General features: G+C 47.4%; 1 protein-coding gene across 1 annotated transcript in view; it reads right to left on the bottom strand.

Moving 5' to 3' along the window:
• The window catches only part of SHCBP1L (SHC binding and spindle associated 1 like), a 1,462,574-nt gene that overhangs the window by 1,342,577 nt on the left and 100,532 nt on the right, over positions 1-19,465 (bottom strand). The window contains exon 2 of the mRNA XM_086936360.1: positions 16,954-17,103. Within this exon, the coding sequence (XP_086792486.1) occupies positions 16,954-17,103 (150 nt within the window). The remainder of the gene's footprint in view (positions 1-16,953; positions 17,104-19,465) is intronic.

Below are 19,465 nucleotides of genomic sequence, written 5' to 3' on the forward strand. Positions count from 1 at the left end.
TAAGTAACCTGCCTTCCCTGTCTTTTAAGGTTTTAGAAGAATAGTCCTGCAAAGTCTTTAACTTTATGAGCAGGGTAAAGGCAATAAATACAATTCTTGTGGGAACTTCAAAATGCAGCCTCTTCTTCCCACATGACCCACAAGGCCTGAATAATTCTGTACTCACAAAATCCAACAGATGAAAGAAAACTGAACAAAGTTCAGGGAGACTCTCTGTCACCCGATGTGCGGTAGAAAATCTGAGGGACTTGTCTTTCTGTGGAGTGTTCTAGAGGGTGCTAGAGCCGGATTGGCTGTGTTTCAACTTTGGTTCTTTTTTACAAAAGGACAGAGATGGGCTACTGCAGTGACTCAGCAGTCCATTATAGCCTATTATAATATGTTTTACTATATATATATATATATATATATATATATATATATATATATGTGTGTATATATATATATATATATATATATATATATATATATATATATATATACACACACATATATATATATATATATATATATATATATATACAGTAAAACATATATTTTATTTTTGCCGTGAGATTCCCAACTCAACAGCGAGGAAGATTCAAGCATGTGAATCTATGAAAGATCCAATACTGATTAAATAACCTTTTACTGTACCTACTGCAAGACCTTTTTGGGTTAATGAAAGAACAAAGAAAAGAACATCAGAAAGTCTGGCTTCCAAGGGGGTCTGCATTTAAGGCACCTCACCAATTTTTTTCCCGCTGACTTGCAGAGATGGATTTACAGAAGGGCGTATTGCTGCAAGGATTCCATCGACCACTGTAGTCTGCAAATCAACACATCCAGTTGCTGATGGCCAATCTCCACACATGGAGATGTAGGCTGTAAGACTGATGCAGGACCCTGTCCTGTTGCTAAGATAGGTTCCCCAAAGCTGTAGCCTGATCAGAGGTCAAATGTTCAGGAGCTCTGGGAACCACAACAGGGAGGAGATGCCACATGTGACCAGCCAGTCGAAACCTGATCCTGGAAGATGCTTACTTGGTCCAGTTATTTACAGAGAAAAATGAACTCCTGTCACAGGATTCAAGACACCAATCTGCCCTCCTTGTTACATTAACACAGAGCTGTTCTGTTGTCCATGAGGACATGCATTACCTCCCCCAAAGAACTGTGGGAAGGCTTCGAGGGTCATATGGATTGCTTGAAGTTCCAGAAGGTTGATAGGAGGCTGAAATTCTGACATAAGACCAGATGGATAAGTTACTTACCTGTAATCCTAGTTCTCTTCCAGGGGTATCCTCATCAAAGTTATAAGCACTGAATATTCCCGCCCGTGTGCGGGGACCCCGGAAATAATATAAAAATTATATATGGAAATCATATATATATAGCTCCACATATATGTATGTAAAAATATCATTTTTTCTCACACCAATGCAGCTCCAAGACTGAGGCTAAACATTGTAATTATCCATAAAAAGACTGTATTTGCAAGTATATAAAAACACACATTATCAAATAGCACTTGAAGATCCTCAAGACGGAGAGAGCTGCCGGGAGACTCGGAAGTGGTAGTTGAGGAGCGCATAGGGGTGAGCTCTTCCTCTGAAGGCTGGGCGGCATGGACCTGGGCCTTGGAACACTGAACGGACTGGTGGATGACGATGTGGCAGCTCCTTGAAGCCTGCTGGCGGCTGGTAATGAGTGCGCAGTCTGGAATGTAAGGCATAATCGCCCACGTTTGCTCTGTGAGTCACGGAGAGGGACTCTTGGGAGGAGTGGCTGCTTGCTGTCCCAAGGCGAACGGCTGGAGCTAGTGAGAGGCTCTGGGTTGCGGCGGGCCTGGTTAACGTTCCCTGTAAAACTCAGCTATGTCCACGACGAGGGTCCGGAAGGATAAGACTGTTCAGGACCTATTTGCCAAGGCCCAGGTGAATCAGCAATCCAAATATATGGCGGCGAGTGCAACCCATAATTCTGTGGAGCAGGCCGAGGGCGCGGAGCCTATTACCAAATCGCTCTTTACCACTTTACGAGAGGACATTCACACCTTGCAGAAGGAGTTCGCAGAGGAGATTAAAGAAGTGCGTAGAGATGTGAACCGTATAGGGGAACGTGTGGCAGATCTGGAGACCAAGAGTGACAGTCTTGACACCGAAATGGAGGCGTTGCGCCAAGAGATAGTGCGGATCCATGACCAACAGGTTGATCTACAGACGCATATGGAAGACCTAGAAAACCGTTCCCGTCGCCATAACGTCCGTATCCGGGGCATTGCGCTGTCTGATGACACCAAAGACCAACTCGGTTTTACTAGCGCTCTATTCAACCACATCTTGGGGCGTGTCCTGTGGAGTCGGAGACCCGGATAGATAGAGTTTATAGAGTGGGCCCTTCAACGGTCGTCATCAGCCCCCCCTCCAGATATTTTGGCTTGTGTGCAGGACTTCCGCACAAAAGAGGAAACACTGCAGAAGGCGGGACAGCAACACCCTCTGTCCTTCAGGGGTCTGTCCCAAGTACTGTATCAAGACATGTCTGCACTTACACTACAGAAACGCAGGACCTTCAGGCCGGGCACGGCATACCTCCAGCAGCATAACATCTCTTATAGTTGGGGCCACCCTTTTCGCCTGATCTTTAGAAAGGACAACAAATTACACCAGCTCCGGGCCTTAAGGACAGCATGTCGCTTGTTGGGTCTGGACCCACCGGCTGCGGTAGACGAGCCCACTGTGGAGCCGGAGGATGGCAGACCGCGATGGCGTCAACAGGGCAGCCCACGCCGTGTTCGAAAGCCCCCTGTAGCTGTGATTAGAGATGGCCAGCGTGCTGCTGTGGAGGCTGTCTCTTCTGGTTCGGATGTGCCTCATCCTAGCTGAACTCCACGTTGACTTTGGGACATGGTTGAGCTTTTGTGTCTGGTACGCCTACGCTGTCTGCGGGAGGGAGGGATTCTATGCACTGACTAGTATACCCTGTTGCTGTATTCTACCAATCACCTACGGATGATACACAATGTGTACTGTTTGAAAGTTTGGGGCTTTTATGTTTTTCTCTCATTGGGGTTCTCTTGGGGCGAGGGGGTTCCAGGTCCTTAGGTACCCTTGGGTGAGTCCTGGCGCAAAGTTCCTATTAGCTACTGGAAGGCTCAGTTGGCTATACCCCTGGCAGGGTTGTCAGCTCTCCCTGGTTCGGCATGCAACAGGTGCTGCGCATTTCTGGGCTGATGAGCGTGTAGGGTTTGATGTAAGTTATGCCTGTTACTGAACTGCGAATCCTCACATTGAATGTCTGGGGACTTAACAATCCAGTAAAGCGGAAGGCAGCCCTTTCTTTTCTGGAGCATTCGAGGGCTAACATTTGCCTTCCCCAAGAGGCTCATTTATTACAAAAGGAGTGTCACAGGTTGAAGTCTCGTTGCTTCCCATTTCAATTTTTTTCCTCGGCTTCCAATAAAACAGCAGGGGTTGCGATATTGGTGGCCCAACGTTTCAGGGGAAGGTCTTGCAGAAGGGGGCGGAGATAAGAGGGAGGTTGCTATCCTATAGATTTTCCTTGGGGGGGGGGGGGGGGGTCAGTCTTCACGGTATGTTCTGTTTATGCTCCCAATGAGGGTCAGGAAAAGTTCTTCCATTCGGCGCTCAGCCAGGCGGCTGCCTTCCCCAACAGACATGGCCTGGTGGGCGGGGATCTATCACAGCAAGGTTTTTAGTGTCAGAGAAAATGTGGGCGCACTGCCAGTAGTAGACGCACAAGAGATTGTATCTCTGAGAAAGTAATAAACTAGTGGTGCAACTGGGTGAGTGGTGAAATCCTAATAACCACTCATAGGTTAAACCAGCAAGCTGGAAGAACACAAAGAATCAAGGAAAGGAAACCCTATGCACACACATGTACTATCAGAAATTAATTAATTAACGTTGTGATATAAGACATGCAACAAGTCAAGCAAATAAGGCTGCAGAGAAACAGTGATCTCCTGAACAGGATAGGTAGTCTTCAGGTCTTTAATTTTCATATACAAGCCAGCAACCAGGAACACAGTGACCCGGGAGCTACTAAGACGCCGCGCACATCGCTTTTTGATAACACATAGAATAGAGGGATTACAGTGCTACACATTCTGCTTCCCCCTTAATTTGAAACATTATTCTTGATTGGAGAGTGTTGAGTTATCCGCTTCACATCTCCTACAGCTACGTAGCTCCAGGAGTCCTGCCCGATCGTACTCTTGTCGGCAGACTCAGTGAAGTTACCTGACGTCGGCTGTTAAGAGTGTGCTGAAAGAGATCTGGTGAATATACTATACGCTATATGAATTTTCGACACAAGGGTGCCATCTCTACTTCCCTGTTCTTCATTGAACTGGTCACGGGCCCCACCAGGTCGGAAGTATCACCGGCGGAGCGACCTTTGACACATACGCAGCCGAACAGGAGCCCTGAGGACTCGCAGAACTGGTGGGCAGGGATCTTAACTTGGTATTCAATAATTTCCTTGACAGGTCAGGCCAGCGATCCTCTCAGGCAAGGACTCTATCTGGGGGGAAGGGGGGGGGGGGGGGTGGCCAGGTTTAATGAGATGGGAATGGTGGACCTTTGGCGCAGCTTTCACCATGGTGTTAGGGAATATTCTTACTACTCTAATGCACATAAAATCTATGCGCGATTGGACTACTTTTTAGCTTCCACATCCCTTCAGGCGATTACGACAGAGGTAGGAATAGGCGCCGCGGCACTTTCAGATCATGCGCCGCTGACTGTGATGTTCTTGTTCCCGCCGGTGACGCGGCCACGCGTTGCTGGAAATTGCGCGACACGCTGTTACACTGTAAGGACATAGTGGAGAAATTCAAAGGGGCCATTGCGGATTACTTATTACATAATAGCACTGCAGACACTTCCTTGGCGACACACTGGGCAGCACTTAAGGCGGTACTGCGTAGCGAGTTCATCGTGGTCTCCACGGCGGACAATGTAGAGAGGGCGCGTAAGAGGGAAGAGCTCCCACAGAAGACGAGGGAATTGGAACACATGCACCAAAGGACGGGCGTGCCGAGGGTTTGGAAGCAACTGCGACTGGTACAGCAGCAGTTATCTGCGCTGGATGAGGATTGGGCGGAATACTCGGCCTTAAGAGTGAGGCATATGTATTATACTGGGGGGGGACAGGTGCGGGCGTCTACTGGGTCGTGCACTCCGAGAGACCCGACAACGGCAAATGGTGCAGGCGATTGACACACGGGGCGGGGGGCTGGTCACCGAGGACGCCGAGATAGCGGCAGCATGTAACGATTTCTATACCTCCCTTTACACCGGGTCTCCGCTCGAACTTGCCGCAGGTGAATCATTCTTGGCGTCTGTTCCCCTTCCAGTCCTCCCAAAAGATAAAGCGGATCTCCTAGACCGAAACATTAGGCCAGAAGAAGTCATTGCGGCTATTTCACGACTCAAAATAGCGAAAGCACCAGGGCCTGACGGCGCCTCGGCTATTTTTTACAAAACGTTCTGCCCTCAGATTGCCCCTTTGCTGACTGCCCTTTATAACTCATTCTCGGACCTGGGTGCGATCCCGAGGGACCTCCTGGATGCCACTATATCAGTTATTCCCAAGCCAGGGATGGACCGCCCGCAGTGTGAGGCCTATTGCCCCATATCCCTTCTTAATGTCGACCTTAAAATTTATACAAGCATTTTGGCGGCGTGGCTTGCACCGCTCATGCCGGGGTGGATTGACCCGGACCAGGCTGGGTTCATCCCGCAGCGCCAAACCACTGATAACACCTGATAGAGAAGGCCATGCGGATGACTGGTGAATACAGGATGCTCGCGATCGATGCGGAAAAAGCGTTCGATCGGGTCCACTGGCCATTCTTGGAGCAGGTTTTGGTGAAGGCGGGGATGGGAGAGAAATCCCGAACCTGGGTCTTGAATTGTTATACATGTCCTACGGCGACGGTTCGAGTCAACGGTTGCTCCTCGTCCCGCTTTCCCATTGAGCGGGGAACGAGACAGGGGTGCCCTTTGTCGCCCCTGCTCTTTACATGGAGCCATTGGCACAGGCAATGAGACTTGACCCGAGAGTGAGAGGGATTAAGTTTGGTGCATACGTGCATAAAATCAGCCTATATGCAGACGATGTCCTTCTTTCCTTATCCTCTCCTAGCGAATCGTTACCGGACTGTGTCGATATCTTGGACGCTTTTGCGCGGGCAGCGGGCTTTAAAGTTATCACAAATAAATCGGTGGCCCTGGACCTCTCGTTGAAGGGGCACACTCAGGCCTATTTGCAGGAGCATTTTCCCTTTCGCTGGGCGTCGGAAGCCATCCTATATCTGGGGATTCAGTTAGTTGCCACATTGCAGGACACGGTCCGCATCAACTATGCTAGGCTTCGTCAGACACTCTGGCTAGAAGTGAGTGGATGGAGGCACCTTCCGCTGTCTTGGTTAAGTAAAGTGGCTGCCATAAAAATTGCCATTCTCCCGCAGATTCTTTATTTCGCGCCATACCGTTACGCCCCCCTCGATGGCTGGATTCGCCAGACCCAATCTGAGCTTGCCCAGTTCATCTGGAACGGCAGACGGCCAAGAATGAAACTCAGGCTGGCGACGCTGCGCCCCTCCCCCCCCCCTCCCCGAGAGGGGTGGATTGGGTCTCCCAGACTTGCTGCTATATTATCAGGCGGCCCAACTTTGGACCCTTGTGGAGTGGAGCAGATGGAGTCCGAAAAACACTGGCTCTTCCAGGACCAGGCGGTTGCGGGCCCCCCTCTCCAGGAGGTTCCCTTCCTCCGCAGGCAGCATCGACCCCCAAATCTTTATGCCTCTCACATTACGAGGTTCCCGTTGGAGGTGTGGGATAACACCATTATTAAACAGGAGTTAACGACCTTTCCGTCTCCACTCATGCCTTTGCTGGATAACCCTAATTTCGGGCCCGGACAAGATACTTCGGTCTTTGCACGGTGGCACACAGCGGGATACAGAGTATGGTCTGCCGGAATCGGAACGGCTCAGATACCTTCAGGTGCGACACTGGGCGCTCAATAGCCAGGTTAGGGAGGGGGCGGATCGACACCTACGGCCATATGAATATTGGTTGATCACACGAACAGCGGATAAAAAGCTCATATCGGATTTATATCGCATGCTCTTAGATCGGTATACACACGTCTACAACTCCGGGAAGGTGCGTTGGGAAAGGGATCTGGAGCGTACGCTGAGCGGCAAGGAATGGGAGGGCATCTGGTACCGAGCGCGGCATTCCGCTTATCATATGGGACTGACTGATACACTCTCTAAAATTGTGTCATATTGGTACTACACTCCAGAGAAGCTACACAAGATGGACCGCACAAGGGAGGTGTCCTGTTGGCGTGGGTGTGGGGAGAAGGGCACTTTGGTCCATCTACTATGGGATTGTGCCCAGCTCCAGGGGTACTGGAAGTTAGTCCTTGAGGAGGTAGATTCACATTTTGATACAGAAATCCTGCAGTTCCCTGCCTATGTTTTGTTGGGATTACCTAACCCTATCACCTATCCATTGCGATCACGTAGGGGTCGTTTCATTGCCATTGCCTTGGGATCTGCAATACAGAATGTTTCATCCTATTGGCGCACCCAACACGTCCCAACATTTCAAGGATGGTTGCATCGCCTATGGACTGTTCTGGGTATGGAAAAGCGGTCTTTGATTAAGACGAGGGAGGGTGCCAGGTACTCGGAACTGTGGCAGTCGTTTTTGTCCCTACTTGCTACGGAGTTTAGGGAAGTGACATGTCCCCGATATCTACGTTTGCCACAGGGAGAGGGTTAAGGCACTCCAAGGTGAATGGTCATGTGGGTATAGCGGGGTATTGGACCTAGAACGTGGGTGGCAGGTGGGTAGTCAGGGGGGAGGGGGAGCTGGGGGGTTGGGTGGTTGGTTATTGTTTTTGTTTTCTTTATACATTTGTTTGCTCATGCAGAGTATACAGCTATGGCGTTGGCCTCATATTCAAGTTTGGCTCAGTGTAGGTTACTGTCAGTGTCTTCTTTTACTGGCTTCTAATGCACTGAAAGTCTGGGGCCTTGTGAAAATGTGCTTTGTCTATATGTGCGCTCATTTGTTAATAAACAGATTTAATACTAAAGTGCTTTTTTCTTCTAATGTAATTCTATGTGTTAATGCTAACCTCAATCAATCAATCTTTCAGGAGTTTGTTAAAGCGAGACTACTCACCCGTAAGGGTCTCAAGGCGCTAGGGGTGGGGGGGATGCAGGTTCCATTCCATCAAGGAGGGGGTCTGTCGAAGAGCCAGGTTTTGAGGTTTCTTGCGAAGATGGGGAGCGATGTTGTCTGTCTGAGGTGGAGCGGAAGGGCGTTCCATGCTTTGGCCGCGAGGAAGGAGAAGGAGCGGCCTCCCGATCTGGTCTTTCTGGTGCGGGGGACCACGGCGTAGGAAAGCTGGGCTGATCGTAGGGTCCTTTGGGGTGCGTGGAATTTGAGTCGGCTGTTCAGGTATGATGGTCCGGTGCCGTGGAGGGCCTTGTGTGCGTGGGTGAGCATCTTAAAGGTGATTCTCGCCTCGACGGGGAGCCAGTGGAGTGTGCGCAGGTGCTGGGAGATGTGCCAGTGTTTTGGCAGGTTGAGGACCAGTCGTGCGAAGGGGTTCTGGATGTTCTGTAGCTTGCGGATGAGGTTTTTGTTTATTCCGGCGTAGAGTGCGTTGCCGTAGTCGAGTCTGCTGGTGACCAGGGCGTGAGTGACTGTCTTTCGGTGTTCGAGGGGGATCCATTTGAAGGTCTTACGAAGGAGGCGGAGGGTGTGGAAGCAGGTAGATGAGACAGAGTTGATCTGGCGGTCCATTTTGAGCTCGGAGTCCAGGATGATTCCCAGGTTGCGTGCGTGGTCTGTGGGGGTTGGCGGGTTTCCGAGGGCGGTGGGCCACCAGGTGTCGCTCCAGGCGTCGGGGTTTGGGCCCATGATGAGTACTTCTGTTTTGTTGTTGTTTAGTTGTAGGCAGCTGTTTTTCATCCATTTGGCGACGGCTTCCATGCCTTCTCGAAAGTTGCGTCTGGCGGTGTTGGGCTCGTTGGATAGGGAGAGGATGAGCTGGGTGTTGTCTGCGTATGACACAATATTGAGTCCGTAAGAGGGGGAGGAGCCAAGATGGCGATCGGAGCGGACCTGTAGGCTCCCGGCTCCGCCAGTCCGTTTTTGCCGTGCTGATATCCTGAATCCGATCCTGGTTCACTCGACGGCAGATGGTGTGCGAGACGGCGCTGATCTCGGCGGTGCTTTTCCGGACCCCTGACCTGCCCGGCAGCCGCAGTTATTTGCCTCCTAGCTCCCGGCCCTGGACCCCGCTTCCGTGGGCTCCTCCTTCCGTGCCTCTGAGACCTGTTGCCGGCCGGAGTGCTCCGTCAGCGCCGGCTGCTGCGCAACCTGCGTGGCCCCTGCGAGGCGCTGCCCGAGCCTGATCACCTGGGATAACGCGATGCAGACGTGGAGAGGGCAGTGACTGCGGTGCTGTGGACCCCCATCTTAGCGGAGCCTTTGTCTGAGGCGGCAGGTACGGGGAGAAGACTGTCCGGCCATTTTGGGTCGCACATAGTTTGCTGACCCCGTGCCTCGCTACCCGGGATTGCAGAGGGGCGCCTAACCTGCACGGATTGTTTTTGGGGCACGGAGTATGATACTTAGCCAGCGGCTACAGGAGGGTGCGCTGGTGCTCCCCTAACACCGGTGCCCGTCACGGAACTAGGTCGCAATGGCTCAGTGTGCCGCCATGCCTGGTGAGGAGCTGCGCCCGTCCACGCCAGAGACCAATGTTGCCCTGTCTACAGGGGGTCCCGAGACTCGAGAGATCCCCCGGGGACAAAAGACCCAGGGACTACAGCCTGAGATTTCTCTTGGCACTGTCCTGTCAGCCCTACGGGACCTCCGTTCAGAAGTGCGCCACTGCTGCCGGGAACTGGGGGACAAGCTGGATTGCTTAGCGTCTGTGTTGGGCTGGGGCACTAATGCCTCGGATTTGCAAAGCTGCCGCCTACCGCTGCCTGCAACGTATGGGGCGCCAGCGCTCTCTCCTGCTTGCTACACATCTGAGCTCGATGTTGGCTTCGCTGACGCCCAAGATCACCAGCCTGATGACTCCCCTCGGGACACTTTGTTTCCCCTCCAAGTGATGTGTGCAACATTGTGGCCGGACTCCCTAACGTGTGTGCCTCGAGAACTGTCTGTAACATCGTGGCTGCTTTCTCCTTCAGCGCTGTGCCTCTTGCCTACTCTGAATACAATATCGTGTACTCCTGGTGTAATTATGGAACGTTATGCTGCACTCGACGGACTCCCTGCTGTTTCATCGTGGCCATTTTGTGCTCCCTTGTTGCTGTCCTCTTTCCTCTCGCCACTTTGCTCCTTTGTTCTGTGGTGGGCGGGCCTCTCCTGGGGAATACGTCTGGGGGTGTATCCACGTTCGGGTCAGGGCTAGGCCGGTTTTTTCCTGTTTTTGGCTGCTGGGCTGGTGGACCGGGGTTTGGGGGTGTATCTTGTGTCCGGATTGCTTGACCGCTGTTGATTGATGCTTTGCTTCTGTGTTGCCTTAATGCTTGCCGTTTATCCTGAACTTGGGGTGGAAGGTGTATTAATGACTGGCGGGAGCCGGGTTGCCTGGAATTGATCCTCCTCCTGTCTTCCTTTTTTGTCTTTGAGAGTGGTAGATTAGGGCGTCCTTCTCTCCCTCTCTATATCACATGGAACGTTTTTCTTTATCTTTTCCTTCTCTTTCTTCGTCTTGCTGTATTTGGGGTTTATTGGGCGACAGACACACTGCAGGGGGGGGGGGGGGGCAGGCCGTAGCCTCCGCATGCGTGTAGGGTGGGGGGTTAGTAGTTAGAACTTAGTCATTATTTCTATGGTGCCTTCTTTTATTCCTATTTTTTATTTTCACTTTTGGTCCGGGTCCATGCCTAGTTTACTAGGGGTTAGGTGGCGGCAGGGACCGGGTGGCGCGCAAGGGGGGTCTTCTACTTGACTCTGAGGATAGCTGCCTTACTGCCCGGGGGGAACTCACTGGTTGGTGTTGATATCCTGCATATATGTTTGAAACTGTGGTTCTGCTCCTCCCGCATGGATCCTTCTTTATTTCCTTTTTATAAGACTTGAAACAGTACGTTTTTTTGCAATGCTTGCTTTAAAAAACCTTTTAAAATTAACCTTCATTGATTCTGGGACATGGTACTGGGGTAATCCAAGTGTAATTTAATGGTTGCTTAAAATGAGGAGTAATACTATGTCACCGTAACGCTGCATTGGTGCTTAACTGTTCCGTGGCCGGCCGGTGGGTTGTAGGCCCGTATCTGTTCTGATTTGATGCACAATAAAGGTTTTCAAAAATTTAAAAAAAAATATATATATATTGAGTCCGTAGGTTCTGACGATGGGGGCAAGTGGAGCCATTTAGACGTCGAGGGCCTTGTACTGGATTCCTGCATCGTAGAGTCTGCGTATTAGGGTGCGGTGGGAGACTGTGTCGAACGCCGCTGATAGGTCGAGGAGGATGAGGGCTACTGTTTCTCCTTTGTCCAGTAAGGTGCGGATGTCGTCTGTTGCGGCGAGAAGGGCGGTTTCTGTACTGTGGTTTTTTCTGAAGCCGGATTGGGAGGAGTCGAGGATGTTGTGTTCTTCAATGAATGTGGCGAGTTGGCTGTTGATGGCTTTCTCGATGACTTTCGCTGGGAACGGGAGCAGGGAGATGGGTCTGTAGTTTTTGACGTCGGTGGGGACCGCTGAGGGTTTCTTTCGGAGGGGGTTGACCTCGGCGTGTTTCCAGTCGTCGGGGAATGAGGCGGACGCCAGGGAGCGGTTGATGGTTTGGCGGAGCATGGGTGCGATGGTGTTGGCGGCTCTGTTGAAGATGTGGTGGGGGCAGGGGTCCGTGGGGGCCCCTGAGTGGATTGACTTCATTGTCTTCAGCGTGTCTTCGGTGGTGAGGGCTGTCCAATCATCAATCGCTGGTTTCCGGTTGTCAGGGGTGGTTGGTGAGGGTTCACTTATGAGTATTTAGGAGTATTTATGGTTTTAGGATGTATATAATTATGTTCTTATGTACATATATGATTGGTTTTATTGCTATTTTATTTACCGTGGGGCTCCCACTTTGACGACGGGGAATATTCAAGCATGTGAATCTATGAAAGACACCCCAATCCTGGAGAACTTTTGATGTAGCCTTCATTTATACCAGCATTCCCCAAGAAGAGGCACTAAATGTGGTATTTGAGGTCCTCAATAAATGGTCAAGACCTTCCTGGGTACCTACCGAGTTCATTATAGAACTGCTTAGAATTGCCAGAACCAAAAACGTTTTTTGATTTTAAAAATTATTACTTCTTCCAAACAAAGCGAGTTGCAATGGGAGCTGGCTTTGTTCCTGACCTGGCCAACCTCTTTATGGATGCCTAAGAAGCAAAGTTCAGTTATAACAATACTATCCCCTTTTTTGTGAATATACCCCTCTGGAAAAGATCTGGACAGAGGAGGAACAGATATTATAAGAATTTTTTATATAGTTGAATGGAAGGGTCTTCTGACATTCAATTCACCATGTCGCACAATCAGGATGAAATCAATTTCCTAGATCTAAGTATTAAAAACTAAGGATGACATGTTATACACCACATTATCCAGAAAACCAATGAAACGCAACACATTACTCAGGCACTCTAGTCCCCTTCCAAGGAACTCTGATATATAGGGCTAACCAGACAGAAAGTTAAGACTTCGATTTTTCAGCACAGCTCTAGGGTCTGATGTAGGGCACAGGGTCCATCATTGGTTGATCACTTCATTAGGTTTGAACACACCGCAGAGAGTTTGAGATGGTGGGCACTGGAAAAGGTAACATGCAACCCGGGGGCGAGGGGGTGGTCTGTCTCCCACCCTTAACTTGCATGAATGCAAGTAGATAAACTTGCTTGACACAATGGTTAAGCGACTTAATGAATCTGACGAAATATCCAAACAAACGTGATACTCTGCAAGTGATAGAATGGGAATATTGTTCATATGATAACCACTGATTCCTACATGTATTTTACACTATCTTTCGGCATCATTTACTATGTTTTTTATCCACGCAAATAACGTTGGCATAACCCACATTCATGATGTAAGGTTGACGTCTGAATGATGATTCTCCTAGACAACTGTATATTAATAAGCTGAATAATGTTATGATCATGTATTATTACTGGATTGTTTACTATGTAAGTTCGTACACAACTGTGACTAACAGAGGAAATATCCAAACAGACGGCCCTACTCTGTATGGGATAGAATGAGAATAATGTTCATATGATAATTACTGATTCCTACATGTATTTTACGCGATATTTCTACAGCATTTACTATGTTTTTTATCCACACAAATGACGCTGGCATGTCCCACAATTCATGATGTAAGGTTGAGCTGTGAGCGATAATTCTCATAGGAACTGTATATGGATAAGATGACTAATGTTATGATCGTGCATAATCACTGGATTGTTTACTATACAAGTCTGTACACAACTGTGACTGACTATAATCACATAATAGGTCTGTCACAATATTCAGGCGTTTTATTGTATCTGTTGTGCTAAATGTTACTTCCCCTTATGTGCTAATCTGGGGTTGAGGCTAATATTCAATAGCTCAAACCCCCCCCCCCCCGTGACACTATCCCATACCCACATGTGGTGTCAGAATGACCGATGTCCTCGGTTTAATACTTCAAATGCTCAAGATTTACCTGGGGCACAACATATATGTTATTCCAAATATACTGGGTTCAGTACCCTGGGCTGTGTAACATAACTTTTTTAACCGGTCTATTGAACGTTAGGTTTTTCAAACATTACCTGACGGGTTGGACAACGTATGACGGTGTTGCCAACTGAGCGCGTCCTTCTCTTAAATCCATTAATTTCCCATAGCAGCCACTGACAGGAGGCCTTCCCCCTCCCCCTTTTTAGGTCTAGCCTTCGCAGCGCGCATGCCCTGCAAAGGCAAAAAGACCTTTTCCCGTCGCTTTGGCTTTTCAGCCAAGCACGTGCACGCATTCCATTGCCTTCAATGGCAACGCATGCACGTCAGGAAATTAACTTGGGGACCGCGCGCCACCATCTGGCAGTAATTATCGCTCCTGCAAGTGAATCTCGCAGCCCCCCTCCTCCCCCCTGCTGCCACAAGCCTCCCCCTTCTGCCCTAGCAGCTACGGTGACTTAGCCGGGTGTAAGGGCACTTACCCTTCTGCTTCTCTTCCCAGCATTCTTTGCGTTCCCTCAAAGCGATTCTGACTTCCAGACTCATGACGTGGGGTTTGTTGACTGCAACGAGGTTAGCTGCATGACTGCACATGAGGAGCACCATGTTTCCAGTCCGGCAAAGCTACAGAATGACCGCAGCAGGCCCAGTATGTTCCGTTATGATTGTAAGCTCAGCCCCCCTCCTCCCCCCTGCTGCCGCGCGCCTCCCCTTTCTGCCCCATCAGCTACGGTGACTTAGCCAGGTGTAAGGGCACTTACCATGCTGCTTTTCTTCCTGCAGTCTCAATTCGCAGGCAGCGTAATCATTCAGCCTCACCATGTGGCCTTCTTTGTTTCCCTGCAGTCCCGATCTGCCACGGAAGATTCACCCGGCTGCTCTCGGTGCATGCTCCTCGCCCTTGTTTTTTTTTTTGGTAAGACGAAGAGGGCAGGGCCTCAGATTCAAAAAGGGCCTTCTTCCTCTCACACAGTGAGTGAGGAACTTTGGAGACAGTGTACCACAAGGTATGGGCCTTGCGTTATTTAGTTAGCAGAAGCTGCTGAGGCAATATGTTATTCAAAGCTAAAGATAAAGTTAAGTAGGGCCTCTGCCAAGGTTAGCACATTTGACTGCCACTGCGTTTTAATGGTTAATGAACTATTCGTTATTCAGTGGAATTTTTAGGGTGCATAGCTGTCCATCTGCCCGATGTGATTAAAGTGACTTTTTTTCTTAATCTTGTGATGATTTTCAGCTAATAACACTAGTTAGACCTACACTTATGAAAGAAAAAACTGCAATTCCCAACATTCTTTGCGTTGCCTCAAAGCGATTCGAACTTCTAGACTCATGACGTGGGGTTTGTTGACTGCAACAAGGTTAGCTGCATGACTGCAAATGACGGGCACCATGTTTTCAGTCTGGCAAGGCTACAAAATGACCGCAGCGGGCACAGTATGTTCCGTTATGATTGTAAGCTTGTATCCTAATGCTGATGTCTGTGGTCACGCTACACATCCTCTATTAGTTACATATTTTAGATGCCTCAAATGTTTGGATTTATCAAAGAACCGAATAGCGGAACTTATAAGTGTTTAGACATGCAACAGTTAAGGTTGTTGCGCCAAGGAGATTATACTGCATAACTAAATACTTATAAGATCCCAAAAGAGAGACCTATTGGCAATGCCAATGATTGTTAACTTTGTTCTCGGCGAGCTCTCGTCCTCTCAGTATACCGGATTCAGACAGCAGGAAAGAAAGGATGCGGATGCCAGTCTCTGTAATGTAACTTGAGTGACCTTTCCAAGCAGATATTGGCACTTGCTATTAACCCTTACTATTCTTGTTTGACAGTGGGTAATTTTTGCTCCTTATGCCCCTTGTAGAAATACCAAATTGCAGGTAACACTCTTCTTTGATTTACTAGCGAGGCAAGGAATCGCTGACTACCAAAGGTAGGACTGTAACCATTGTCTGGTGCAGGCTGTTGGGCTGATGTTCATCTGGGTGATATATCGTGATTTGGCCTTTTCACTGGTGATTTCTCTCTTGTGTGTCCTCTGCAGATACAGCAAGAGAGCATTTTGAAACACATTCATTTTCAAAGGTTGTGGTCATGTCGATTGATAAAAATATTTGTTTAAACAATTTTCACTTTTTAACCCATGGTGAATGGGGTACATAGAACCAAGTCCATCCCTTTCTATACATATACATTTTCCTTTCAAGTTACCCTCATTTGAGGCTCTAAAGGAATTTTGATCCTTTCTGATTTGCCACACTGGTACCAATGGAGGACTTACTCAATCTTTTATGAGCCACCGGATACCTTTAGTATACACAAGACCGAGGTGTATGAAATTCTCACCTCACCTTGTTGATACTTTGTGATACCCAATATTAATACCCCCTTTGCCCATCTTTTTACCATACAGGCTGTCTTGTAATATATCCTTAGTCCTGAAAAACACCCGTGGAGATGTTTTTCATTTACACTCTTTGAATAAGGGTCGAAATTTTGACGTACTGAACAGTCACTCTGCACTAGCATTGCACATATTGGTGCTCAATGATATAGCTATAGATGTTAATTATTATGCTAAGTTACTACAGATGCATAACTAAAAAATATTATTCTTTCCTTCTCAATGTGTATTGTAAATGTTAAATGTTGGTCTATGTTGAGTACATGGCCCATATCTGTATGTAATGATATACAGTGTTGAATTGTCTTGTGCTTTTATATATTTGTATATGTAGTGTGCTATACGATATATGACTTAGAATATATTGCTTTGAGTGCACTATGTCGGGCTCTGTTTTTTGAGTCTGTATGTTATATAATGTGAATAATATATCATTCATTGGTTTTTCATAGTGGTCAGGACAAAATATAAGTATTAAAGTAATTCTACTTTGCTCGACAGAACCAACTATTAACACATACTGTCACAATTTTGCTGCCATTCCTTTCCATTCTTATTTTTCTTAGTTGCAGGTTTACGAGACCTATTGTTTTAGCGCAAATGAACTTTACATAGCTACTTTTCATGGCTTTGTTATTAACAGTTATCCTACCAGCAGAGAGAAATCATGTTTGTGCGCATACTAATGATTTTCACAGTGAACTATCTATATGGCAAACATCATGGCTTTTAACTTCAGCAAATGAAACACAATTATTAAGTACCTCAACTAAAATTCCAACATAAGGTATGGATGCTTCTTCAAATTTGACAAAGAAGAGTTCAGGATTTGTTTTCCAAACTCCAAGCCACATACTTCTCTCCTTCAATTTCTCAGAAAGGAATTTACTCATCGCCTCATCAGCTTCATCTGCCTGATAAAAGAGGAAAGCATCATAAAATTAACCAAAATATGTTGTAAAACAGTATAGATGCAGGATAAGTCACCTAGGAATATATTGCCAGTACCATTAGTTCTCAGAAGGGATATGTTACTTGCAAATAACTAGAGTTTTCCACTGCTGGCTTTTATTGGATGCACATGCTTAAATCATTCTCAATTGTCAGACTTGGGCTCAAGCCCTGACAAAGGGGATTGATTTAGGCAAGCCGATCTATAAAAGATCCACTTATGGGGAATGAAGTATTTCAGAGCATGGTGCACACCTCTAGCAAATAGAATACACACTAGAGGGTTTCATATTAATAAGTCTTTCCGTTTCAGAGCATTTTGCGACTTAAAGGTGTGAGAGAAAATAGTCAATAGTTTATAAAAAAGGGAAGCACATCCTTTGTGCATCAGCTCAGAATTTTATCAGTAGGATAGATTTTATATTACAGACAGCTATGATGAGCTGACAGTGGATGGTATTGACGAGATTAAATGTATCAAAGTGACTACTTCTGTTTAAGGAAAAGCTGTTCTCCATAGGATTTCCACTGCATTTAGAAGCGAAAGTTGCAGAACTGTAGTCCTGGTTCTGCATCAATTGAATCTTCATTGAAAGCATAAACACTTCAGTAGTTCCCCACCACTTTTTTCAGACCCTGGGAACACCATTATATAGCTGAATCTCATGTAGACAGCATGAAAATATTGAAACATTGTTTTTGAAACTGAAAACCTCTGAATACATCTGTTGAACTGAAGCTCACAAAAGGTGTATTTTTTTGTGAACGTTCTAATGTTTGAATTTCTTAAATATTTCATGATACCATATTGCAGCATCTTTTAATGAATAACCAAGGATAAAAAACAAGTTACTTACCTGTACACTGTGGTTCTCCAGTATCGATATCTTTCATAGATTCACATGCTTGAATCTTCCCCGTCGTCATGTTGGGAGTCTCACGATAATACAAAATATAGCAGTATTAGAAAAAAGAATTACTGCAACCCCATGGAAATAGTACTCAACATTTGTTAAGAACAATTGTTACTTACCTGTAAACAGGTGGTTCTCCAGTATTGGTGTCTTTCATAGATTCACATGCTTGAATATTCATAAGTATGTAAATACATAACACATTAACCCTTTCAATGCTGATGACGAGCTCAGCTCGTCATCAGCCACGGGTGTCGTGTGCTGATGACGAGCTGAGCTCGTCATGGTGCCACTAAAACGGCATTTTCCAGCACAGGGGGGGGGGAAACGCCCAGCAGCCATGTGGTTAAATAATACTAGAATACATAATAAATACTCAATTCCTACATAGGAATACATGGTAGAGAGAGAAAACACTTGTAACATACTCCTGTCATTATGTAAGTCCAAACTACAGCCAATCCGACGGGAGCACCCTTCCAGAACCTTCTCTTCAGAGGTCAGACCCTCAGATTTTCGCAGCACAAGAGTGACAAAAGAGTCGATAAGGAGAAGTGAGCCTCTGAGGGGAGGTGGGTGGATCGCATGTGAATCTATGAAAGACACCAATACTGGAGAACCACCTGTTTACAGGTAAGTAACAATTGTTCTTCTCCAGTATTAGGGTGTCTTTCATAGATTCACATGCTTGTATAGAATAGAGAGCAGTAACAGCCGAAGAGGCCTGATTGCTATGTAACAGCACAGAGAAACCAATGAGACAATATTAATACAGTCATGTAAGTACTGATAGCAATCATATAAAACCATAGTGGAGGAGGGAAGACAGAGGCTCACTTTAGTTAGAAAGGTGCCTATCCCACTGCTGTATCCGCCTCGTTGATGGCATCCAGGCAGTAGTGTTTCGTGAACGTGTGCCTGTTGGACCACGAGGCTGCTCGGCAGATCTGATGAAGCGGCACACCAGCAAACAGGGCGGTAGAGGATAACATCGCCCTGGTGGAATGAGCCCTCACTGAAGATTGTAGAGACTTGCCGGCTTGCTGATGGCAAAAGACAATGGCAGAAGAAATCCAACGTGCAATAGTTGGCTTGGTAACAGGGCGCCCTTTACGCATGCGTCCATAGGCAATGAAAAGTTGATCGGACATGCGAAAAGGGGCTGTTCTGCTGATGGAAAAATTTAAGAGTTTAAAGAAAAAAGGACCCGGTCACTTTTTTTTTTCTTCTTCTTTAAACTCTTAGATGTTGTCCTACCTGGCCACAGTGGAGGACACAACCCCACTTATAGGGAAGATGTAAAATTTAAGGCATTGTTTGATGTCCAAAGAGTGCAATCACTGCTCTGCCAGAGATTGAGGTTCGGCAAAGACAGTCTAAGAAAAAAGGTTCATTTAGATGGAAATCCGTA

The sequence above is a fragment of the Lissotriton vulgaris genome, chromosome 1_1 (assembly GCF_964263255.1).
Source record: "Lissotriton vulgaris chromosome 1_1, aLisVul1.2, whole genome shotgun sequence".
NCBI lineage: Eukaryota > Metazoa > Chordata > Amphibia > Caudata > Salamandridae > Lissotriton > Lissotriton vulgaris.